Source organism: Staurois parvus, unplaced genomic scaffold (assembly GCF_062004578.1).
Source record: "Staurois parvus isolate SC_StPar_1 unplaced genomic scaffold, SC_StPar_1.0 ptg000586l, whole genome shotgun sequence".
In the NCBI taxonomy this organism is placed as follows: Eukaryota; Metazoa; Chordata; class Amphibia; order Anura; family Ranidae; genus Staurois; species Staurois parvus.
In genome coordinates, this window is record NW_028318382.1 from 1,831,016 (window position 1) to 1,858,139 (window position 27,124).

Genomic DNA, 27,124 nt, shown 5'->3' on the forward strand with positions numbered 1-27,124 from the left:
GAGCCTTTACAACCACTTTAAACGAGTACAGAGAGAGTACTCCCAGCTGAATCCTGGCTGTAGTCTGTTTTGAAGATCATATTTTCAGTAGTGTGGCTCACACAGTAAACTCAACAGCCAAATGTCAGCAGTGTCCTGCATTATTCAATATCCCACCTAAATCCAGCAGAAACCATCAATCCCACATCTAACCGGTGTAATATAGGAAGCCCTTTTCATGCTTCTTTACTTAATGTGATCTAAGGACCCACGTACTTGTTTGCAGGAGAGTGCATAACCTCATCATCTGTTTTCCTGTAATAGTAACACAGGAAGTGGCTTTCTGTCTTTTTTCTCAGAACACATTAACACTCACCATACCAATATATTACAATTCCCATTCCTCAAGAAATTTTAAAACAGATATTGGCCCAAGTTATTAATGAGAAAGACTTACAGGCCACTCATCTGGATCATCATTGCACATCTGAAGGAATCGTTCAGGTCTAGCAGAGGAATGTTCTGGACCCTAAGACAGACAAGAAGGAGAGAGTTCTAAATATACACTTTACAATCAATAGACAATAAGCTCTGCAAAAGGAAAAAAAAATCTAAAATGATAAATCAATATTGACACTGCTTTGACAAGTATGTTGTTCTTACCATGCCCTCCATGCCATGTGGTAGCAGCAATACGATTCCATTCTGTCGTACCCACTTGGCCTGTCCTGGGCAGATGAACTGATCGATGATACACTGAGCAGTGTTATGAAAGTCTCCGAACTGGGCTTCCCAAAGTACCAGTGCATTGGGGCTTGCCATAGCAAAGCCAAGCTCAAATCCTAAAGGGAAAGACCAGAAATGTGAGATCAAAGAGGACATCTAGATTTACCAACATAAAGAACATATTGCTGAAGCTATTCAGCCTTTATATACAAATTCCAAATTTCATGATACCTAATCTGTACAGATCCAGCCCATCACTGGTACCTGTGTATGCTTCCCAGATCCCTTACTCTAGAACCCCTTAACAAATTACTTAATAAAATGGTTTAACGTTCATGCCCAATCCTTGTAATACTACTATAAGGCTGACATTCAATGTACTCTTTTTAACTGCCTGTCAATGTATTGTTGTTATTGCCATTTAAAAAAAGGAAACTACTAAGGTTTTTTTTCCCATGTACTGGCCTGTGTATAATTAATTAGGGGGGTTCCATCTCTGCTAGGGGTGTCCCTCCTTTAAGATATTCAGGTCTATTTTTATATAGTGCCAATATATACAGCTCCCAACTGCTGGCTACACAAACTTTATTCCATATTTACTAGGAAAAAAACCTAACCAAGAAAACACTTAAAAAAAATACTACGCATCTCATTCACACTAGCCACAGTCATGTGGTATGAACATGTTTGTGAGCTGTGGTGCCATTTATTTGGTATGTACAGCAATGCACCCACATTACATTGAAGTCCGTATATTGCAGTGCACTGCAAAAAATGCAGCAGGGCTGATAGTTTTGTGCATTCAAGTGTGTTACGGCCAATTCACTTTGAATGGGATATCCAACTTAATGTGACTCAATACACACAACCGTATGTGTGGTGGCGCAGTGCATCCTGATGTAAATGGGTCCTTAAACATAACACTTTAGATCTGAAACTCTTTTTGTTTTAGGTTCTAATAGGGCTCTTCATATACAGTATCAAAAAGTACAACCTGTTTAGTGCTGGTTCACATATATGCAGATTGGATGCGGTTTGAACTTATGGTGCCTGTTCACATACACTATAATGCCAAAGGTATTGGGACACCCCAAATCATTGGATTCAGGTATTCCAATCACCTCCATGGCCACAAGTGTATAAAATCAAGCACCTAGGTATGCAGACTGCTTCTACAAACATTTGTGAAAGAATGGGTCGCTCTCAGGAGCTCAGTGAATTGAAGTTTGGTACCGTGATAGGCTGTCAACCGTGCAATAAATCCATACGTATAGTTTTCTTGTTACTAAATATTCCATGGGCAACTGTTAGTGGTATTATAACAAAGTGGAAGCAACTGGGAACAACAGCAACTCAGCCACAAAGTGGTAGGCCACGTAAAATGACAGAGTGGAGTCAGCGTATGCTAAAGAGCACAGTGCAGAGAAGTCGCCAACTGTCTGCAGAGCCAATAGCAAAAGATCTCCAAACTTCACGTGGCCTTCAGATTAGCACAACAGTGCACAGAGAGCTTCATGGAATGGGTTTTGATGGCCGAGCAGCTGCATCCAAGCCTTATATCACCAAGTGCAATGCAAAGCGTCGGATGTAGTGGTGTAAAGCATGCTGCCACTGGACTCTAGAGCAGCAGAGACGTATTCCCTGGAGTGAAAAATCACACTTCTCTGTCTATCAATCCGATGTACGTGTCTGTGTTTGGCAGTTTCCAGGTGAACGGCACTTGCCTGACTGCATTGTGCCAAGTGTAAAGTTTGGTGGAGGGGGGATTATGGTGTGGGGTTGTTCTTCAGGGGTTGGGCTTGGCCCCTTAGTTCCAGTGAAGGGAACTCTTAAGGTATCAGCATACCAAGACATTTTGGACAATTTCATGCTCCCAACTTTGTGGGAACAGTTTGGGGATGGCCCCTTCCTGTTCCAACACGACTGCGCACCAGTGCATAAAGCAAAGTTCATAAAGACATAGATAAGCAAGTTTGGGGTGGAGAAACTTGACTGGCCTGCACCTCACCCCAATACAACACCTCTGGGATGAATTGAGTGGAGATTTCGAGCCAGACCTTCTCATCCGACATCAGTGCCTGACCTCAAAAACGCGCTTCTGGAAGAATGATCAAACATTCCCATGGACACACTCCTGAACCTTGTGGACAGCCTTCCCAGAAGAGTTGAAGCTGTTACAGCTGCAAAGGGTGGGCCAACTCAATATTAAACCCTACAGACCAAGACTGGGATGCCACCAAAGTTCATGTGCGTGTAAAGGCAGGCGTCCCAATACTTTTAGCGATATAGTGTATGTCTGGTGCACTGGCGGTGTGGATTCAGTGCGGTCTGAAAAACGATTTCTAAGCAGTACCTTCAGGTTCAGATGCGGATTACAGTATATTGACTTCTATGGGAACCGTTTCTAAACCACATATGTGTGAACAAGATAAAATCCTAAACTAATCCTGTCCTGAACCTGATGTAAACCTGACATGAACCTGTGAACAACTACTGTATCAATTAGCTGAGAAACCTGAGCCTCAATCCGCACCGCACATATGTGAATTAGTAACAATTTGTTTTTCATTTCTGAAGTGAAGACATTTGCTAATGCATAAATTAGTTGACCACTTAGACCTAGACATAACAAAATACTCTGTGCCTGGGCCCACACTGTTTAAGCTGCAAATTTACTCTCCTCCTTAGCTATGGTACACATTCTTATTCCACATGCAGATGACTACAGGGGATCAGAGGAGTGGTTCTTATTTTTGAAGTCCCATAAGGCTTATTTTACCAGTTCAGGAATACACCGCAACTCCCCCCCTTTTTCAATCCAGTTTACAGACTTGCCACATTCCTAACCTGCCTTGCTGCAAAAAAAGCATCATGCCCACTCACCCCTCCTTAACACTGATCCATGATACTTATGGGCCAGTTCACAATGTAAAGTGGATATCGCTTCTTACATTTCTTTATACACATACAGGTTATGCACATTACGGCCAGCATTTTACAGCTTAATTATTGTGCTCTGCCAGCTGCAAACTCCCAAAACCAGCTGAGTGTAATGCACGTTTATAAAGTAAAACTGCTGTACTTCATAAATGTGCAGCATTTTGTTTTTAAAGGGGTATGTCTGCAGTATGCCCACCCTGCTTCTTTTAAAAGGTATGCCTTAGTGTATCTTTGCACAGATAAACACTGCAAACCCAGCAGAACTAATACAGAATGATTGTAAACATCAGCCTCTCACACTCACCTAGTACTCCATATTCAGACAGCGAGCTGTTGCACACTGTATATGGAGCTTGGTTAGGCCACAGATAGTTCATGGGAATACACGTTCTCTTGTCTACATTTTGGTCATGTAAAACATGATGACGGTGGCTGTAGAAATGAAGAATGAACAGAATTTGTTAATAAATTGTACTACAGATTTCACCCGAATAAACTTTACACAATAGAAACAGACTGCCACAGTACCTAAAAGTGCCTCTCTCTACATCTTGCCCACTGAGGCGGATGTGAATGCCTTCTTTCAAGAGTGACCCAAATGCCATATACTCAGCCAGAGCCCAGTCAACAGTTCGGTTCTTCACCATCTCCCCTCGACCTTTCAAGACGCGGCTCAGACCTAATAGGGGAATACCGTTGGTGTTCATGTGATTAAGACTGATTAAAGCTGAAAACTGTCAGATATACTGTAAAAGAAAGGTCTTCACCTCCATGAATAGTAAAGTCCTCTACAGGGACTGAGCTGGCCACATTTCCAATGTGTGAGAGATCTTCCTCACTGAGACCGGTGGAGGGGCAGGACATGCTGCGTGGTTGACCATCCAGAGTGAAGAAACCTGCAAAAGTGGCAGATCATAATGCAACAAATCCATCAAAAATGTTTCATAAATCAGTGTGTACCTGGGGTGGCCAAGAGTGGCTTGATAGCTAGTCCTAGCCCAAGCCTTCCTTGTAAAATGAAGAGAATACCATGCAACAAATGAATCTGTGTAAACAATAGGACCACTTACATTTATGTGGGTGGCACAGTGGCTTAGTAGTTAGCACGTCTGCCTTGCAGTAAATGGGTCATGGGTTCGATTCCCGACCATGGCGCCTCCTGCATGGAGTTTGCAAGTTCTCCCTGTGCTTGCGTGGGTTTCCTCCGGGTGCTCCGGTTTCCTCCCACACTCCAAAGACATGCTGGTAGGTTACCTGGATCCTGTCTAAATTGGCCCTAATATGTGTATGTATGAATGTAAGTTAGGGACCTTAGATTGTACACCCCTTGAGGGTTAGGGACTGATGTGAATGTACAATATATATGTGTAAAGAGCTGCGTAAAATTGACAGCGCTATATAAGTACCTGAAATAAATATATTTATGAGAACTGGTGTAAATGGAGGAGATGACACAGCCAGACTGTAGCGGTGGTGAAGGGCGTAAGAGAACTCAATAACTGGTGAGATTCTTTGTAATTTATACTTCTATTATCCATTAACTCTGTGCGCTCATAGGTCTGAGTTTAGCCCTTTTCCTCACACCATTTACTTACCTGCTGTCGTGTGGGCACTAGTATCTGTGGTTGGTTCTCTTACGCCCTCTACCACTTTACTCCTGCTACAGTCTGGCTGTGTCATCTCCTTCGTTTACACCAGTCATGAGTAGCAAAAAATAGTTCATATCCCTACATATTAATGCATGACCCACAAATGCATTGAGAGCTCACACCCTCCCAAAAGTTCAAAGTGTAGAAAGGATTCTCTTTTCAGCTTTTGTACTCGGTTTATGTTAATATTCAAACTATTATTATGAGTGATAGGAGGCTGTGACTTGGGAGTCTAGTGTAACCTAGGTGTTTGACACAAATATTTAGATGTTTTAACTATGTAGTCAATAAAAATGCATAGATTTTAATACTATTGGTATCTATTCCTGAAGACTTTATTCTTGTACCTTAAAAATCCCAGTTTTGGTTTTTGTGTTTTTTTTCCTAATATTTGTTGGGGATGTGGTGCATGGCTCACACTACTAGAGATATCAAAGGTTGCATGAAGAATTGTAACAAAGTCAATACCAGGCCATGGGGAATCCAGCCAGTGCTTGATGTGAAGAATCTTTTCATCTTTGGAACGGTTTAAGGCCTCCTCACAGATCTTGTCATATTTTGCAATCTCCTCCTGTAAGACACAAGTTTTATTACATGTTTCTATTGCACCTCTGATATAACCATTTGCTCCTCACTCTAAGACAACTATTAATGTATATTCTAAACAGACCATACCTCATACTCCAGCTGGTTGACTACACCTTGCGATATCAGAGTTTCAGCATATTTTTGTAGTACGGGCTTCTGTTTTCGGATCTGCTTATACATCAGTGGCTGTGTAAACATAGGCTCGTCCATCTCATTGTGTCCATTCCTACGGTAGCAGACCTGAACATAGGAGGCAATAATTATGAGGTTGAGAATTGCTAAAAGAAAAGCTCTGACACCTCTGACTGGTTATTTTGCTTTTTAATAGGGCTAAGTGACAGGAAAACTTTGTGTTTAGTAGAGGAGGTATCCTAATGTTTTGTCAAGCACAACATGGGAATGCTCAGAGTGCCAGAACAGCCAGATATCATGTAACATATGTGTTGCTACTCCCAGAGGTCCCCAGAACACGGAGAAGACATTTTAAAATACATTAAATATGAAGACTTTTACTATGATCAGTGTACAATAAACATTTCCTAGAAATCTTCAGCCATTTCCCATAACAGAGAGCCTAATAAAGCAAATTATATGAATAACAGTGCACACCTCACATTAACAAGATAAAATACACAATCATTAAAGCCATAAAAGTTACACCACTCATTCAAGACATACAGCAAAGTCACCCTGCAGTGCTGAAATCCAGAGCACAAACTGTAAAGCACAGACCAGTGTTACTGTAACACTGCATACATGCTGTTTTTCATATATACAACCTTAGCTGATCATAGTTCATAAATTTCTAGGGCAGGGGGTCTCTAAACGTTTTAAACAAAAGGGCCAGATTATTGCCCTTCAAACTTTAGGGGAGCTAGGCTGTGACCAGCAGGAGTGGAAAATGCCACAACATCAGTGGGGGTAAAATAATTAAATAGTGACTGTGATCGGTAGGAGGAAAAATACTGGCCCATCGTTGGTGTCCGTGAAATAACAGCTATCACATCATAGGTGTCAGTGGAATGAATAGTGTCCCATTGTTTGGGGTCAGCGGAATGAACAGTGCCCCATCATTGGTGTCCGTGGAATGAATAGTGCCCCATCGTTGGTGTAGGTGGAATGAATAGTGCACCATCAATGGTATACATGCGGGGGATTATGCCCCACCATTAGTGTCAGTGGAAGGAAAAATACCCTATTATTGGAATCAGTGGAAGGACTGGTGTCCCATCACTTGTATCTGTGTAAAGAATAGTGCCTCATTTTTGGTGTCAGTGGGAGCAATAGTGCCCCAAAAGGCCAACAAAGGCAAGCAAAGGGCAGCATTCGGCCTGTGGGCTGAAATTTGGAGACCACTGGTCTAGGGAATCAATGCATATAGGTACAGAAAAAAAGAGTCTTAAAAACCTTGCAAGGAAACACAGCCTCCATGTCCAGGGATTTTTATTTTCATTGAGGCAGGCATCAAGGATAGCTGTAGCACATTACGGTAGGCTAAAAAACTGCCTTGTTATTGGAAATCTGATGTACCTGAACACTGACTTTAAAAGACAAGGGTACATTAATAGGGGTCCCACTACTACATGAATTTCTGTCCCCGGAATGCGAGAGCCTCAAGGTAATGTCTTCCAAGCACTGTTCTCATTATCACACCCTTTTCCTGTCCCACACAAATTCTTACCAGCCTCTTCCTCATCCTAACTTCTATACTGCCAAGAAAGGTGTGCAGTCAATGCCACTAAACCACAACTGCCCCAGGTTGGATAACCAGCAGCACAAGTAGCACAAATAGGATTGCAGAGAATAGTGGTTCTAATAATGGGCTTAGACCACTGCAGATGCCTGTAAGATCTATACATACCAAGTCCACCACCACATCCTTGTGAAAGGTAGCCCTCCACTCTGCAGCCACATTACACACATACACAACAGCCTCTGGGTCATCTGCGTTGACATGGAAAATTGGAGCATTGACCACCCTAGCAACATCAGTAGGATATGGAGATGAGCGTGCCATTCGAGGATCAGTTGTGAAACCAATCTGAAAACAAATGTATATTATTAAGTTAGAAATGGAGCAGTACAACTGTATATAACATGACATAACTGTATATAACATGACATACGTGATAACGTAAAATTTGGGACACTATTCCTCCAATGATGAGGCACCATTCCTCCCACTGCCACCATTAATGGGGCACTATTCCTCTTGCTAAGACCAGTGATGGGGCACTATTCCTCCCACTGACACAGTCGATTGGGTACTATTCCTCCCATTGATACCAGCCATGGGGCACTATTCCTCCTGCTAAAGCCAACAATAGGGCACTATTCCTCCTTTTAAAACCAATGATGGGGCAGTGTTTACTCCCACTGATGCCGAGACATTTTCTACTCACACTGGCCACAGTCCGGTCCCCCTAAATCAGCGGTTCTCAACCTGGGGGTCGCGACCCCTTTGGGGGTCGAACGACACTTTCCCAGGGGTCGCCTAAGACCATCGGAAAACACATATTTCCGATGGCCTTAGGAACCGAGACACCGCTCCTTGATCCGTCTGCAGGTGTGGGCGGGATGACATGCCGTTCCTGTCATCTGGACACACCCCCGGGATCAATCCTTCCTCGTCGGTGATTGGCCGCCGGAACTGTAGCTCAAGAGAGGCACACAGGCGGCCAATCACCGGCGAGGAGGTGGAGCTTGGAAAGGAGGAGCCGAGCGGCACCGCGAAGCACGAGCGAGTGAAGAGGAGGAAAGCGGCCGGAGAAGGAAGCCATCTGACCGGTAAGTGTTTGTACCATGGGAGAGGGAGGGAGCGAGCGAGCCCAGGCTGGAGCAGGGGTCAGCAAGGTAAGTATCATTGGTGTCAGTGGGAGGAATAGTGCCCAATCATTGGTGTCACTATTACCAATGATGGGGCACTATTCCTCCCCCCACTGACACCAACGATGGGGCACTATTCCTCCCACTGACACCAACGATGGGGCACTATTCCTCCCACTGACACCAACGATGGGGCACTATACTTCCCTCTGATACCAACGATGGGGCACTATTCCTCCCACTGACGCCAATGTTGGGGCACTATTGCTCCCCCTGACGCCAACGATGGGGCACTATTCCTCCCACTGACACCAATGATGGGGGCACTATTCCTCCCACTGACACCAATGATGGGGCACTATTCCTCCCACTGACACCAATGATGGGGCACTATTCCTCCCACTGACACCAATGATGGGGCACTATTCCTCCCACTGACACCAATGATGGGGCACTATTCCTCCCACTGACACCAATAATGGGGCCGTATTCCCCCCACTGACACCAATGATGGGGCACTATTCCTCCCACTGACACCAGTGATGGGGCACTATTCCTCCCACTGACACCAGTGATGGGGCACTATTCCTCCCACTGACACCAGTGATGGGGCACTTTTCCTCCCACTGACACCAGTGATGGGGCACTTTTCCTCCCACTGACACCAGTGATGGGGCACTATTCCTCCCACTGACACCATTGATGGGGCACTATTCCCCCCACTGACACCAATGATGGGGCACTATTCCCCCCACTGACACCAATGATGGGGCACTATTCCCCCCACTGACACCAATGATGGGGCACTATTCCCCCCACTGACACCAATGATGGGGCACTATTCCCCCCACTGACACCAATGATGGGGCACTATTCCCCCCACTGACACCAATGATGGGGCACTATTCCCCCCACTGACACCAATGATGGGGCACTATTCCCCCCACTGACACCAATGATGGGGCACTATTCCCCCCACTGACACCAATGATGGGGCACTATTCCCCCCACTGACACCAACGATGGGGCACTATTCCCCCCACTGACACCAACGATGGGGCACTATTCCCCCCACTGACACCAACGATGGGGCACTATTCCCCCCACTGACACCAACGATGGGGCACTATTCCCCCCACTGACACCAACGATGGGGCACTATTCCCCCCCCCCACTGACACCAACGATGGGGCACTATTCCCCCCCCCCACTGACACCAACGATGGGGCACTATTCCTCCCCCCACTGACACCAACGATGGGGCACTATTCCTCCCCCCACTGACACCAACGATGGGGCACTATTCCTCCCCCCACTGACACCAACGATGGGGCACTATTCCTCCCCCCACTGACACCAACGATGGGGCACTATTCCTCCCCCCACTGACACCAACGATGGGGCACTATTCCTCCCCCCACTGACACCAACGATGGGGCACTATTCCTCCCCCCACTGACACCAACGATGGGGCACTATTCCTCCCCCCACTGACACCAACGATGGGGCACTATTCCTCCCCCCACTGACACCAACGATGGGGCACTATTCCTCCCCCCACTGACACCAACGATGGGGCACTATTCCTCCCCCCACTGACACCAACGATGGGGCACTATTCCTCCCCCCACTGACACCAACGATGGGGCACTATTCCTCCCCCCACTGACACCAACGATGGGGCACTATTCCTCCCCCCACTGACACCAACGATGGGGCACTATTCCTCCCCCCACTGACACCAACGATGGGGCACTATTCCTCCCCCCACTGACACCAACGATGGGGCACTATTCCTCCCCCCACTGACACCAACGATGGGGCACTATTCCTCCCCCCACTGACACCAACGATGGGGCACTATTCCTCCCCCCACTGACACCAACGATGGGGCACTATTCCTCCCCCCACTGACACCAACGATGGGGCACTATTCCTCCCCCCACTGACACCAACGATGGGGCACTATTCCTCCCCCCACTGACACCAACGATGGGGCACTATTCCTCCCCCCACTGACACCAACGATGGGGCACTATTCCTCCCCCCACTGACACCAACGATGGGGCACTATTCCTCCCCCCACTGACACCAACGATGGGGCACTATTCCTCCCCCCACTGACACCAACGATGGGGCACTATTCCTCCCCCCACTGACACCAACGATGGGGCACTATTCCTCCCCCCACTGACACCAACGATGGGGCACTATTCCTCCCCCCACTGACACCAACGATGGGGCACTATTCCTCCCCCCACTGACACCAACGATGGGGCACTATTCCTCCCCCCACTGACACCAACGATGGGGCACTATTCCTCCCCCCACTGACACCAACGATGGGGCACTATTCCTCCCCCCACTGACACCAACGATGGGGCACTATTCCTCCCCCCACTGACACCAACGATGGGGCACTATTCCTCCCCCCACTGACACCAACGATGGGGCACTATTCCTCCCCCCACTGACACCAACGATGGGGCACTATTCCTCCCCCCACTGACACCAACGATGGGGCACTATTCCTCCCCCCACTGACACCAACGATGGGGCACTATTCCTCCCCCCACTGACACCAACGATGGGGCACTATTCCTCCCCCCACTGACACCAACGATGGGGCACTATTCCTCCCCCCACTGACACCAACGATGGGGCACTATTCCTCCCCCCACTGACACCAACGATGGGGCACTATTCCTCCCCCCACTGACACCAACGATGGGGCACTATTCCTCCCCCCACTGACACCAACGATGGGGGCACTATTCCTACCACTGACACCAGTGACGGGGCACTATTCCTCCCACTGACACCAATGACGTGGCACTACTCCTCCCACTGCAAAATTACAGTTATGAAGTAGCAACGAAAATAATTTTATGGTTGGGGGTCACCACAACATGAGGAACTGTATTAAGGGGTCGCGGCATTAGAAAGGTTGAGAACCACTGGCCTAAATCCTGAAGAATAGTAAACTGGCCCTTTGTTTAAAAAGTTTGTAGACCCCTGGTCTGCAGGAATGGCATCTAAACTAAGCAAAATTTTTCTGAGCTGCACAGTATTTAAATCTATTATACAGCCCACTCTGCACTACTGGTATGCCCCTTCCCACAACAAATATGTGAGTGTATACTGATCTTAAACACTAACTCCAAGAGTAATAAATGTGATAATTGAATGAAAATCAAAGTTATAATCTGTGATATTAAAAATTGCCTTATGACAAATATTAATAAATTCATGTTAACCTTGAAGATATACAGTACTAAAAACCCCATAGGAATACTTATAAAAAAGTTTTAAATATATCTCAAAACACAACGGGGTAGATTTACTAAAACTGGTGCACTCAGAATCTGGTGCAGCTGTGCATGGCAGCCAATCAGCTTCTAATTTCAGCTTGTTTCATTAAGCCTTGGCAATAAAACCTGGAAGATGATTGGTTTCTATGCAGAGTTGCACCAGATTTTGCACATTTCAGTTTTAGTTAATAACCCCCAGCAAGTCTCTAAGACGCAAATGTGAAAAACATTACAACACACGTATATGTGTGTATGTGTATATCCAACACTGAATTACAAGAATATTCAGTCTAAAATAAAAATCCAAACTCAACAGATGTGAATAATAAATCTTCTATAGCCACTTGTGCAAGACAAATAAGAAATCCTTTTCCACAAGGATGGGTAGAGAGCACGAAGTGTAGCCCGCTACTGCTTATATGGACATACACTCACTGATATTTATTGCCAGGCTCTCTAAAGTATAGCAAACATGAACATCCCAGGGATGAGCTCAACCCCACAGCTGTCGGATCCTCCCTGTAGCTCTTACATATACTTTGGATGAAATATGTCATGCTCCCCAGACAATATTCAAATACAGCAAGAACATCCACAGAGTGTTTGGAGAGAGAGAGTAGGATGCTGGGGACAAGCACTCAATGTATGTTGAGTCCTAGCTTCTAGCCAGAATAGGGATTAGAGCTTACAGTGTAAGTTTTTTGGCCAGGCTTTGGGGATGCAGCTCACGGCCTACAGGTATGGCATCTAGTCTAAGCAAAAATGTTCTAAGCCGCACAGTGTTTAACCTACTTGGGGCCTTTGACTACAAAGTCAATTTTACGTAAAAAGGTGAACATATGACCCATGGTTAAGAATTTATAAAAAAAACACAAAGATACATACCTGGTTGTTAGCCACCACATGGACAGTGCCGTGTGTTGTGTAAGATGGAAGGTCACTCAAGTGGAAGGTCTCATACACAATTCCTTGTCCTGCAAAAGCAGCATCACCATGTAACAGGATAGACATGACCTGTATTCGTACAAAAAGTAAACAAAGTAAGAAAAACGTCTATCAGAAAATCCTCGCTCCTTATCATATTTGGTCATTGCTCATCACCTTTTTTCCCTCTGTGTCTCCACAGTAGAACTGTTCAGCTTTGGTTTTGCCCTGGACAACAGGGTCTGCTGCTTCAAGATGGGAAGGATTTGCTACCAAAGACAGAGTGATGTTCCTGTCAGTTACTCTGTTTATCCTCCTGTGGTACATTCCCAAGTGGTATTTAACATCTCCAGAACCCTACACATAGTAGAGACGAGTAAATGGGACCTTGTTAGTCTAACATTCCTGGAAACAAAAGTATTTTCACAATCCTCAATAAGAGTCACTATCTGTAAAGAGAACCAGTCAGATTTTTTTTTCTTACAAACACCCTTCATAAGAGGATAATTTAAATTATATTGGAAATTAAGTCTCCTTTGTGTGCCATGCAATTTACTTTGTTGCTGATGTCTGACTTCATTAGCCAGGAGGCCTTTTCTGTGAACCACATAATTTTCTTTGTTACTTGTGTCTGACTTTCCCCAACTTCTGAGCTAAGCCTTGCCCAATCACCATCCCCATGTCCAATAAGGGTACATCAGTGGTCAGTAAGGGTTATCTTATTGGACCAGGGAATGGCAATAATATGACTTAATTCCAGAAGTCAGGCCCCAATAACAAAGTAAAACTAAATAAAAGAAGCACAGAAGAGGCTACACAGTGCAACAAAGGTAAAGAAAGGCATCCACTGATGTCTGCATTAAAGAAGGAATTTTACTTTTCAACTTGAAAAATTCTAAAGATGTGCTCTAAAAAGCAGAGAAAATTAGAAATACGTACCTCATCTGCAGCTTCAAGTTTGGAGTCAAACTGACAGAAAATTTGTTCCAGCTCCTTCCTGATCACATTGGCCAATACATTAAGACGACCTCTGAGAGACAGATAGGAAATGTTACTATACCGCATCACACATTACTATAAATCTTCATGTTCATCATTCTACAGACACAAGAAAATCAGGAAGAGTGAAGAACAGAATAATTTTAAAGTCTTCTAGTTCAAGGACCACTATTGTGAAAAAGAGGAGTTTTGACTTCCCTTTAAATTCCATAGATTGAATGCTCAGCCTGTACTGTATTCTAAAGGCCCTGGGTTATAAACGCATGCCTTCAGGTGACTGGACACTGGCAAAGTTTTTAAAGGGAAAATATGCCCCCTGGATGCCTTCCCTATAACCCTCACTCTGAGTCCTTAGTTTTGTAGCATGTAATGCAGAGCAACCGAGGAATAGAAAAAAGGGTGACCCTATGTCCTGTCCTATACTCTGAGATATGGAATTACAGGCAAATCATAAGTCCTCTCATCTTCATCGTACAGTACAAGACATGGGTCGAGTATTCATAGTCACGCTCTTAAAGCTAGTGACTGAGAAGCCAGATAGAATAGAGGGGCCCGAGATAGTAGATCTAGTCTATTGGAGAGATGCCAAGGGTCGTTTGCTAGTAGTCCAAGTATGGCTGTGTACCAAGGTCTTCAGGGCGAATTTGTTGCAATGAGAATTACTGGCTTGATTCTCTTGCTCTATTTTGTAGCGCAGGATATCCACATCTGGGATGACCCTGGAATGTTCCCAAGCAATGAATGAGTATGGTGTGCAACAAACAACTAGGCCAGTGGTTCTCAACCTTTCTAATGCCGCGACCCCTTAATACAGTTCCTCATGTTGTGGTGACCCCCAACCATAAAATTATTTTCGTTGCTACTTCATAACTGTAATTTTGCAGTGGGAGGAGTAGTGCCACGTCATTGGTGTCAGTGGGAGGAATAGTGCCCCGTCACTGGTGTCAGTGGTAGGAATAGTGCCCCCATCGTTGGTGTCAGTGGGGGGAGGAATAGTGCCCCATCGTTGGTGTCAGTGGGGGGAGGAATAGTGCCCCATCGTTGGTGTCAGTGGGGGGAGGAATAGTGCCCCATCGTTGGTGTCAGTGGGGGGAGGAATAGTGCCCCATCGTTGGTGTCAGTGGGGGGAGGAATAGTGCCCCATCGTTGGTGTCAGTGGGGGGAGGAATAGTGCCCCATCGTTGGTGTCAGTGGGGGGAGGAATAGTGCCCCATCGTTGGTGTCAGTGGGGGGAGGAATAGTGCCCCATCGTTGGTGTCAGTGGGGGGAGGAATAGTGCCCCATCGTTGGTGTCAGTGGGGGGAGGAATAGTGCCCCATCGTTGGTGTCAGTGGGGGGAGGAATAGTGCCCCATCGTTGGTGTCAGTGGGGGGAGGAATAGTGCCCCATCGTTGGTGTCAGTGGGGGGAGGAATAGTGCCCCATCGTTGGTGTCAGTGGGGGGAGGAATAGTGCCCCATCGTTGGTGTCAGTGGGGGGAGGAATAGTGCCCCATCGTTGGTGTCAGTGGGGGGAGGAATAGTGCCCCATCGTTGGTGTCAGTGGGGGGAGGAATAGTGCCCCATCGTTGGTGTCAGTGGGGGGAGGAATAGTGCCCCATCGTTGGTGTCAGTGGGGGGAGGAATAGTGCCCCATCGTTGGTGTCAGTGGGGGGAGGAATAGTGCCCCATCGTTGGTGTCAGTGGGGGGAGGAATAGTGCCCCATCGTTGGTGTCAGTGGGGGGAGGAATAGTGCCCCATCGTTGGTGTCAGTGGGGGGAGGAATAGTGCCCCATCGTTGGTGTCAGTGGGGGGAGGAATAGTGCCCCATCGTTGGTGTCAGTGGGGGGAGGAATAGTGCCCCATCGTTGGTGTCAGTGGGGGGAGGAATAGTGCCCCATCGTTGGTGTCAGTGGGGGGAGGAATAGTGCCCCATCGTTGGTGTCAGTGGGGGGAGGAATAGTGCCCCATCGTTGGTGTCAGTGGGGGGAGGAATAGTGCCCCATCGTTGGTGTCAGTGGGGGGAGGAATAGTGCCCCATCGTTGGTGTCAGTGGGGGGAGGAATAGTGCCCCATCGTTGGTGTCAGTGGGGGGAGGAATAGTGCCCCATCGTTGGTGTCAGTGGGGGGAGGAATAGTGCCCCATCGTTGGTGTCAGTGGGGGGAGGAATAGTGCCCCATCGTTGGTGTCAGTGGGGGGAGGAATAGTGCCCCATCGTTGGTGTCAGTGGGGGGAGGAATAGTGCCCCATCGTTGGTGTCAGTGGGGGGAGGAATAGTGCCCCATCGTTGGTGTCAGTGGGGGGAGGAATAGTGCCCCATCGTTGGTGTCAGTGGGGGGAGGAATAGTGCCCCATCGTTGGTGTCAGTGGGGGGAGGAATAGTGCCCCATCGTTGGTGTCAGTGGGGGGAGGAATAGTGCCCCATCGTTGGTGTCAGTGGGGGGGGGGAATAGTGCCCCATCGTTGGTGTCAGTGGGGGGGGGGAATAGTGCCCCATCGTTGGTGTCAGTGGGGGGGGGGAATAGTGCCCCATCGTTGGTGTCAGTGGGGGGAATAGTGCCCCATCATTGGTGTCAGTGGGGGGAATAGTGCCCCATCATTGGTGTCAGTGGGGGGAATAGTGCCCCATCATTGGTGTCAGTGGGGGGAATAGTGCCCCATCATTGGTGTCAGTGGGGGGAATAGTGCCCCATCATTGGTGTCAGTGGGGGGAATAGTGCCCCATCATTGGTGTCAGTGGGGGGAATAGTGCCCCATCATTGGTGTCAGTGGGGGGAATAGTGCCCCATCATTGGTGTCAGTGGGGGGAATAGTGCCCCATCATTGGTGTCAGTGGGGGGAATAGTGCCCCATCATTGGTGTCAGTGGGGGGAATAGTGCCCCATCATTGGTGTCAGTGGGGGGAATAGTGCCCCATCATTGGTGTCAGTGGGGGGAATAGTGCCCCATCAATGGTGTCAGTGGGAGGAATAGTGCCCCATCACTGGTGTCAGTGGGAGGAAAAGTGCCCCATCACTGGTGTCAGTGGGAGGAAAAGTGCCCCATCACTGGTGTCAGTGGGAGGAATAGTGCCCCATCACTGGTGTCAGTGGGAGGAATAGTGCCCCATCACTGGTGTCAGTGGGAGGAATAGTGCCCCATCATTGGTGTCAGTGGGGGGAATACGGCCCCATTATTGGTGTCAGTGGGAGGAATAGTGCCCCATCATTGGTGTCAGTGGGAGGAATAGTGCCCCATCATTGGTGTCAGTGGGAGGAATAGTGCCCCATCATTGGTGTCAGTGGGAGGAATAGTGCCCCATCATTGGTGTCAGTGGGAGGAATAGTGCCCCCATCATTGGTGTCAGTGGGAGGAATAGTGCCCCATCGTTGGCGTCAGGGGGAGCAATAGTGCCCCAACATTGGCGTCAGTGGGAGGAATAGTGCCCCATCGTTGGTATCAGAGGGAAGTATAGTGCCCCATCATTGGTGTCAGTGGGGGGAATAGTGCCCCATCATTGGTGTCAGTGGGGGGAATAGTGCCCCATCAATGGTGTCAGTGGGAGGAATAGTGCCCCATCACTGGTGTCAGTGGGAGGAAAAGTGCCCCATCACTGGTGTCAGTGGGAGGAAAAGTGCCCCATCACTGGTGTCAGTGGGAGGAATAGTGCCCCATCACTGGTGTCAGTGGGAGGAATAGTGCCCCATCACTGGTGTCAGTGGGAGGAATAGTGCCCCATCATTGGTGTCAGTGGGGGGAATACGGCCCCATTATTGGTGTCAGTGGGAGGAATAGTGCCCCATCATTGGTGTCAGTGGGAGGAATAGTGCCCCATCATTGGTGTCAGTGGGAGGAATAGTGCCCCATCATTGGTGTCAGTGGGAGGAATAGTGCCCCATCATTGGTGTCAGTGGGAGGAATAGTGCCCCCATCATTGGTGTCAGTGGGAGGAATAGTGCCCCATCGTTGGCGTCAGGGGGAGCAATAGTGCCCCAACATTGGCGTCAGTGGGAGGAATAGTGCCCCATCGTTGGTATCAGAGGGAAGTATAGTGCCCCATCGTTGGTGTCAGTGGGAGGAATAGTGCCCCATCGTTGGTGTCAGTGGGAGGAATAGTGCCCCATCGTTGGTGTCAGTGGGGGGAGGAATAGTGCCCCATCATTGGTAATAGTGACACCAATGATTGGGCACTATTCCTCCCACTGACACCAATGATACTTACCTTGCTGACCCCTGCTCCAGCCTGGGCTCGCTCGCTCCCTCCCTCTCCCATGGTACAAACACTTACCGGTCAGATGGCTTCCTTCTCCGGCCGCTTTCCTCCTCTTCACTCGCTCGTGCTTCGCGGTGCCGCTCGGCTCCTCCTTTCCAAGCTCCACCTCCTCGCCGGTGATTGGCCGCCTGTGTGCCTCTCTTGAGCTACAGTTCCGGCGGCCAATCACCGACGAGGAAGGATTGATCCCGGGGGTGTGTCCAGATGACAGGAACGGCATGTCATCCCGCCCACACCTGCAGACGGATCAAGGAGCGGTGTCTCGGTTCCTAAGGCCATCGGAAATATGTGTTTTCCGATGGTCTTAGGCGACCCCTGGGAAAGTGTCGTTCGACCCCCAAAGGGGTCGCGACCCCCAGGTTGAGAACCGCTGAACTAGGCAAAACAAAACTGTACCAATGGGCCCAACAATAACAACAAGGGTCAACAGATCCAACTTCAGAGTGCTACTGTAAGAACCTTGGGGACAAAAGCTACACCCTTAGAAGATTGGACTTGTTAAAACTTTGAAAAGGTATAAACAAAGGACAAGGTGACAGCCCTACAAAGCTGGGCTACAGAGGCCTAGTACCTGAATGCCCAGGAAACACCCAACCGACTTGGTGGAGTGAGTGCATAAGAGCGCAGGAGGAGATTTGTGCTTAAGAGTGTAAGCTCTAGCCATTAGTTTTCTTATCCATAGAGTGACTGTAAGCAGGCAACCCCTTGTGATGTCTTGAGGAAAGTATTAATAGGGAGTACATCATCCTGATATAAGCTGTTGGTTTGAGGTAGACTACATTGGCTCTGACTAAGCCCAAGTAATAAAGAACAATTTTCCTTGAGTGCTTTAGAGCAGTGGAAAAAGATAAAAAGACTAGGTTTTCACTGAGGTGGAAGACTGATACCACCGTAGGAAGAAAATTTTCTTTGGTGTAGGATTAGCTTATCATTGTGAATAAGGAAGGGCTTCTTACAAGAAAGACAAACATGATAGCAACCAAACAGACCACTTTGCAGGAGAGGCCATCTAATAAGATATCTCTAACTGGTTTATACAGTGATGTCTGGTTTCAGGGCAGAGAGAACCAAGATGAGATTCCAAAAAACACAGGGTGCTGCAAGGGGAGCCTGACACCAGGATACACCTTCAAAGGGGGAGCGAAGTCAGAGGTTTTTGGGAAAAAAAAAAAAATGGACAGGCCGAAACCTATCATTTCAGAGCGGTTATGGGGCTATCATTTCAAGCGGAGTTCTACCTGAAAAAAAATAAAATAAAAGTCAGGAGCTACAAAAACTGTAGCTGCTGACTTTTAAAATAAAGACACTTACCTGTCCCTCAGTCCAGCGGTGTCCTCACCACTGATAGTTTCACCGGCCCTCTTCTCTCTCTGGCATCTTCAGTGTGGGCACCCGGCTGTGACAGCTTGCGGCTTCACAGCTGGGTGCCCACTGCGCATGCGCGAGAAGCTCTGCGCTTTGTGAATGGCCACGTAGTCTTCTGGGACCTGTCACGTGTCCCAGAAGACTACGGGGAGGGAGGGAGGAAAACTTCCACTTACAATCGCCTAGGCGAACGCAGTGGAAGTGGGAGCGGGTACCTGTCAAATTCGGGTACCCGCTCCCCAAAGGTGCCACCCTTAATGGGGAGCGGGGGACAAAGACTTAAAGCGGAACTTCCCCTTTTGGGTGGAGCTCCGCTTTAAGGCCAAGTTCTGGTCCAGCCCTAATTGCAGGAAAGTCAGAATGTGAGGCACAGAGCAATCAATGTGATTGAAGCACCTGTGTATACGTCAAACAAAGAAGGATTTCCTGGTAAAATAATAGATCGTAATGAAAGTGGCTTTTCTTGCTTTTATGCAGGCCATAGATGGGGAGAACACCGGCCAATTTTTCTATAAAAAAACGAAAAATTGGTCGTTCAAGCGGCCGACGTTACCAGGAATGGTAAAAAAAAAAAAAAAAACGGCCGATTTTCATCCGGTCTACAGCCGGCAAAAAGTGTCCCTGCAAAGAGCTCTACTATTGCTTTGACATTTATAGAGGTTGCAACAATGTATCTATTTGTATCCATTTCGGATACAGATGGTTTTATTCGGAAACAAATAGATACATTGTTGCAACCACTATAAATGTCAAAGCACCGTCAAAGAAATAGCGGAGCTCTCTGCAGGGACACTTTTTGCCGGACTGGAATTCTTCTTCTTCTTCATCCACTTCTTCTCCTTCATCCTCTTCTTCTTCTTCATCCTCTTCCTCTTCTTCATCCTCTTCCTCTTCTTCATCCTCCTCTTCATCCTTTTCTGCTTCTTCTTCTTCATCCTCTTCTTCATCCTTTTCTGCTTCTTCTTCTTCATCCTCTTCTTCATCCTCTTCTTTTTGTCTTCCTCTTGCAGGTCACTGCTCATGCGCAGATTTTTTATCGGTAATTAGATCGGCCGATTTGCCCATAATTGCAGCGAAAATCGGCCGATCGGCAAAATCGGCCGATCTTTTTCCAACTTTACCGATAAAATAAATCTGCCAATACCGAAAAACGGCCGAACAATTAACCCACTAACGATCTGAAAATCGTCCAATTTTATTTTCGGCCCAAAAATCGGCCGATTTTCGACCCATCTATGGCCTGCATTAGTCTCCTGTCTCCTAAAACCTGGGCTTCAATTCTGGTACAGGTAGTGACTGAGAATCAGGATGGAGTAGAGGGCCCCGAGATTGAAGTTCTGGCCTGATGGGGAGAAACCAGGGGTTGTCTTCTAAAAGTCAGAGTATAATTGCCTACCAAGTTCTTCTGGGCCAGTTGGGTGCAATGAGAGTCATCTCTGGCACATCACATTGTAGATATCCCCTTTCCAGTTTCCACTCCTGGGAAGTGGACAGCAGAGATAGCTGAACAGTGGATCTGGCTTGCTGCCTTCAATGCTGCACGACTCTTACTGGACCATTTGGTGCTTGGAGATCCATAGAGCTAATTCCTTGCTTGGCTGGACAGGAGCATGGGTAGGTCTAGCAAATGAATATGCTTGATGCTTGTTCCAGGTCAAGAAGATGTTTTACTGGAGAGGTCACAAATTAAATTTGGTGAATATGTCCAGAACAAGACCCAAACTTTTCAGGCCAAAAGAAGGCTGGAGAGCAGATGTTTGAAGTTGGTCACCCAACAGAAAGCCTTGAGCATCTGAATTGTCCTGTGGAAGTAGATAGCTGGAACAAAGGTGAGTCCTTCGGGAGAAGATTGTTTAGATAACCTGTGACTTACATCCCCTCAGTTCTTAAGGGCAAGAAGTGCGAGGACCTTTGTGAATACTCCAGGAGCAGAGGATAAGCCAATGCGAGGTGTGACAAACTGGAAATTATTTTCTTGCACTTCAAAGTGCAAAAAGAGTGGATGTAGTGGATAAATGGGAATATGTAGATAGACATCAAAGACGCTTACGGATGTTAAGTATTCCTGGTATTCCCCTAGTCTCAGTAATACCTGACCTTGCAGATTCTATATGAAATTTTGGAATTTGAAAGTATTTGTTGAGTGATTTGAGGAAAAGTACAACAATCCTCCATTGGGCTTTGGTACCGTGAACAGGCTTGAATAGAAAACTTTGAACCTGTCTTGTGAGGGTACAGGCACAACTACTCCCTGGGAAAAGAGATGGTTCAGGGCATTCTGCAAATCTGATTGTCCTTGGTTGAGAGAAGAAAGCGGTGAGGTGGTTTTAACTCTATTTCATACCCCTTTGAAACCACTGATTGAACGCAAAGGTCTGGGATGTTTATGACTCAGAAAGAACTGTAACAGACATCCCCCATTCTTAAGAGTGAGGGCGCCCCTTCATTGGGATGAGGGCTTTGGGAAAGACTTAGCTGCCTTTGTGGACCAAGTCTTACCCTAAAAGAAAGGACTGGGCTTAATTTAGTTTTTGACATTAAAAGTGGAAGTAAACCCGCTTTTACCTACCGGTAAGCTTATAATACAGCTTACCAGTAAGGAAAATGAGTATCTCCTAAACATTCACCGTTTTAGAGATGTTCACTCTGTTTGAAAGGCGGTGTATGCGCTCTGAAGGAACAACATACCCGCGTCGTTCCTTACAGCACTGTGCCGTGCCCCAAGACTTCCAAGTGTATGCGCAGGAGTGACATCACCGTGGCTCAGCCAGTCAGACGGCTGAGTTCACGACCCAGAAGGAAGACCGGGTGAAGATGGAAGCCTCTTCAGTGGTGACAGTGCGCCGCTGGAGGTCTTTGTTTTAAGGTAAGTCCTTAAATGCATACTAGCACATTATGACATTATATTGCAGGGAATTTTTAAAATGTTTTTCAATCTGTGGTTTACTACCGCTTTAAAGCCAGGGCAGAGCAATTAGGTGCTCTGCATCTGGAAGAGGTAGAGGCTCCTGGGGAGGAAAGGTGTTTGGAATCTTCCACTGTGAAAGCAGAACCTACCCTCCTGTGACATCTGTGGTATCTCACCAAACACATCCCCCTTCAAAGGGCATACATGTGAGTTGTCTTTTACAGGCAGCTTCAGCTGTCCAAGCTTGGCGTCACAAGAATTTAGCATGTAAATATAGATTAGAGCCATTCTTGAAATTTGTTTCATAACTTGTTTTAGGGCAGCCACACAAAAGCCACACAGTAAAGACACAATCCTGGAATACAGGAATGTGTTCATTACCCCAGTTCAGTTAGCTTAGATTTAGAAAGTCTGTTTGTATCCAAAGGCATGGCAGGACAGAGGAAAATTACCCCCTCTTCTTTCCAGGCCATTTTTTGCTATACGGCACCACGTTACTTTAACTGACAATTGTGTTTTCATGCAATGCTGTACATAAGTTAAATTTATGTAATTTTTTCCCCCACAAATAGAGCTTTCTTTTGGTGGTATATGATCACCTCTTGGGTTTATTTTTTTGTGCTATAAACGAAAAAAAAAAAGACAGACAATTTTGAAAATGGAAAAAAAAACTAATTTTTTTACTTTTTGCTATAAAAAATATCCAGTAAAAGATCAAATTTCTTCATAAATGTAGGCCAGTATGTATTCTGCTGCATATTTTGGAGGGAAAAAAAAGTGAATATTAATTGGCTTGCGCAAAAATTATAGTCTACAAACTATGGTATATACAGTCATGGCCGAAATTGTTGGCACCCTTGATATTTTTCCTGAAAATCAAGTATTTCACACAAAAAAGGTATTGCATTAACACATGTTTTGCTATACACATGTTTATTCCCTTTGTATGTATTGGAACAAATATAAAACAGAGGCAGAAAAGCAAATATGACATAATGTCACACAAAACCCCAAAAATGGGCTGGACAAAAGTATTGGCACCCTTAACTTAATATTTGGTTGCACACCCTTTGGAAAACATAACTGAAATCAGTCGCTTCCTATAACCATCAATAAGCTTCTGACACCTCTCACCCGGAATTTTGGACCACTCTTCCTTTGCAAACAGCTCCAGGTCTCTCTTATTGGAAGGACACCTTTTCCCAACAGCAATTTTAAGATCTCTCCACAGGTGTTCAATGGGATTTAGATCTGGGCTCATTGCTGGCCACTTCAGAACTCTCCAGCGCTTCTTTGCCATCCATTTCTGAGTGCTTTTTGACGTATGTTTGGGGTCATTGTCCTGCTGGAAGACCCAGGATCTTGGACGCAAACCCAGCTTTCTGACACTGGGCCCTACAGTGCGACCCAAAATCCTTTGGTAATCCTCAGATTTCATGATGCCTTGCACACAGTCAAGGCACCCAGTGCCAGAGGCAGCAAAACAACCCCAAAACATCATTGAACCTCCACCATATTTTACCGTAGGTACTGTGTTTTGTTCTTTGTAGGCCTCATTCCGTTTTCGGTAAACAGTAGAATGATGTGCTTTACCGAAAAGCTCTATCTTGGTCTCATCTGTCCACAAGACGTTTTCCCAGAAGGCTTTTGGCTTACTCAAGTACATTTTGGCAAACTGTAGTCTTGCTTTTTTATGTCTCTGTGTCAGCAGTGGGGTCCTCCTGGGTCTCCTGCCATAGCGTTTCATTTCATTTAAATGTCGACGGATAGTTCGCGCTGACACTGATGCTCCCTGAGCCTGCAGGACAGCTTGAATGTCTTTGGAACATGTTTGGGGCTGCTTATCCACCATCCGGACTATTCTGCGTTGCAATCTTTCATCAATTTTCCTCATCCGTCCACGACCAGGGAGATTAGCTACAGTGCCATGGGTTGCAAACTTCTTGATAATGTTGCGCACTGTGGACAAAGGCAAATCTAGTTCTCTGGAGATGGACTTGTAACCTTGAGATTGTTGATATTTTGCCACAATTTTGGTTCTCAGGTCCTCAGACAGTTCTCGTCTCCTCTTTCTGTTGTCCATGCTTAGTGTGGCACAGACAGACACACAATGCAAAGGTTAAGTGAACGTCTCTCCTTTTTATCTGCTTTCAGGTGTGATTTCTATATTGCCCACACCTGTTACTTGCCCCAGGTGAGTTTACAGGAGCATCACATGCTTGTAACATTCTTATTTATCCGCAGTTGTGAAAGGGTGCCAATACTTTTGTCCAGCCCATTTTTGGAGGTTTGTGTGACATTATGTCGAATTTGCTTTCTTTCCTCCCTTTTTTTGTTTTGTCCCAATACACACAAAGGGAATAAACATGTGTATAGCAAAACATGTGTTAATGCAATACGTTTCGTGAGAAATACATGATTTCCTGGAGAAATATCAAGGGTGCCAACAATTTCGGCCATGACTGTATACTGATTTTTTTTTTATTAATACTAGTAATGGCTGCAATCAACAGCTTATAGCGGAACTGCGATGTGTCCTGTCATTCTCCTCATCGATCAACAGGTGCCAGTGCTCATCCAGTGGTACCCCCTACATCAGGAAGTGCAAAATCACATGTATATACATGATTTTGCACAGAATGGCCACCCTGCAGCAGTATATCTGATATAGGCAGTTGGCAAATGGTTAAACAGACAAAAAAAAATATTAAATTACATTTTAAGATGTGGGGGATGCATTTGTTTTCGTTCTTTTAATGACTTTTTTCTTTTATTTTCAATTGGTGCTAAAGACAGTAAGTCTATTATTTTTCAACTTCTTTTAACAGACCAAGCTGTCCAGACAAAGTAACAGTTAAGTCGGTTGAGACAAACCATTTACCACTGACAGGGATGCTTACAATGGTCAGTTTTTTTCCACAGTGTTGGCGGAATTCAGCTTTAATTTGTTAGTCAAGTTTATCTAAATATGCAAGTCTAACACTACCCTCTCCCCAGTCTGACAGACAATGCTGCTGTCCAAAGGTGTCCGTTTTACTACTTCCTCCAGAATGCAGACACTCTAAGGCAGGAAAGGTGTTAATGACTGGATCACCAGGAGAAATAAAGGGAGAAAAAGAAAAATTAAAAAAGAAAACTAATGCAGTCTCCACATGTAAGGACTGTTAAGCTGCAATATATTACATTTTTGTTTTTGGGTTTAATACCACTTTAAAGTACAATAATGCCAAGGCTTTCGAGCTCAGCAGAAGTGAGCATTGTCACATTTGCAAGCTTATTGCGTGAAGCTGTAACTTCAGGCGTATAGAAGCATGAGGATGAGAAGTCTTCCACAGCCTCCTCTAACACCACCTTATAAAGTCTTTGGACACAAGTAGTGGAAAAGTGTGTGACCAGTGATGTGATATTAACACCTGGCCATCAACTTGAGATTAAGCTCTCAGTGGTTGAGTTTGGTAACAAGTTTGAAAAATGTACACTGTAAAGTGAATACAACAAGCCCCCGTCTTTTTACAGTAATGGTCAGAGATACGGGGTGACCATATCTTATCTGTTCATGATGCTGATCCCTATTAAGGGTCCAGTCTTCACCGGACACGATGGGCAAAAAGATCTTCAGGGTCTGGGTTCCATAGGGATGGACCACAGCCCTGTACCTGTAAAGCATCCTTTGGCTGAGTACATGCATTGCAGTTAAGTGCCAAGGTGAGCGCCCAAGTAGCACCCAGAGCGTGAAGCAACATTACAGGCTGTTCCTAGGTTGTGGGGTCTAGGTACTTCTCCCAAGGTTTTACTGAGATTGCACTGCTTCTATTGTGGTATTAGAAGACAGTGAAGAGTTGATCACAGAAAATAAAATAGCAAACCAGTTAAGCTAAGAGTATTTTTTCACGTGTTTATCACGTTAGGATGCTAGCAAAAAACTAAGGACTTACGCAGTACAGTAGGTGTTTAGGGAAGGCACCCAGCGGGCATGTCTTCAAAAAGTTTGCCAGTGTTCAATCATCTATAGGTATGAGCCTAAACTTAGGTTCTATGAATACTCAGCCCGTGTCCTGTACTGTATGATTAAGACAATACTACATTTGAATAACTTCATGTTATGTCATACTTGTAATGGTAATATTAGTTATATACATTTGGAAAGGACAGATGGCATTACCCCATGCAGACAATGTTGAACATCTAGAACGCAGAAAAAACCTTCCCATGTACCTGTGTGGCATTCCCATGATGACATAATCAACACCATTCTCACTGGATTTATCAATGATGGTCTTTAAGGCAGGAATCAGCACTTCGCAACCCTCCAATCCAAAACGCTTCTCAGAAGACCACTTACGATGAAGGAACTCTTCAAATCTGTAATGAAATCAATGTTATTATGAGAGACCACAGAGATGATATTTAGCTGGAAAAAAAAGGTAAGAACAAAGTAAGAACAGATTTAGTTTTGTTAAAATTGACTTAGGGTGGTCCTGAAACGGTTAATCCGACTCCTAATCCAATGCCTGTTCTAGGAACGGCCCCCATTCAGAGCAAATTTAGGAAGCAGGAATGATATCTCCCAAAATAAAAAACCTTCACAAAGGGTCACTGGTGCCCATAAATGTGGCGCCAGGGTCATAAATTCTGTTGCTAAACTGCATACATTTCCACTGATAATAATATACAAGAG

General features: G+C 46.1%; 1 protein-coding gene across 3 annotated transcripts in view; it reads right to left on the reverse strand.

The window, feature by feature from the left end:
* OGDH (oxoglutarate dehydrogenase) overlaps window positions 1–27,124 on the reverse strand; it is a 127,261-nt gene that overhangs the window by 15,819 nt on the left and 84,318 nt on the right. For all 3 annotated transcript variants that reach the window (XM_089692442.1, XM_089692441.1, XM_089692444.1), the window contains 12 exons: window positions 26,662–26,808; window positions 13,883–13,973; window positions 13,121–13,300; window positions 12,905–13,033; window positions 7,744–7,923; window positions 5,970–6,122; window positions 5,763–5,865; window positions 4,413–4,541; window positions 4,174–4,324; window positions 3,950–4,077; window positions 643–821; window positions 437–508 (listed from right to left, as the gene is read on the reverse strand). In XM_089692442.1, coding sequence (XP_089548568.1) covers window positions 437–508; window positions 643–821; window positions 3,950–4,077; window positions 4,174–4,324; window positions 4,413–4,541; window positions 5,763–5,865; window positions 5,970–6,122; window positions 7,744–7,923; window positions 12,905–13,033; window positions 13,121–13,300; window positions 13,883–13,973; window positions 26,662–26,808 — 1,642 coding nt within the window. The remainder of the gene's footprint in view (window positions 1–436; window positions 509–642; window positions 822–3,949; window positions 4,078–4,173; window positions 4,325–4,412; window positions 4,542–5,762; window positions 5,866–5,969; window positions 6,123–7,743; window positions 7,924–12,904; window positions 13,034–13,120; window positions 13,301–13,882; window positions 13,974–26,661; window positions 26,809–27,124) is intronic.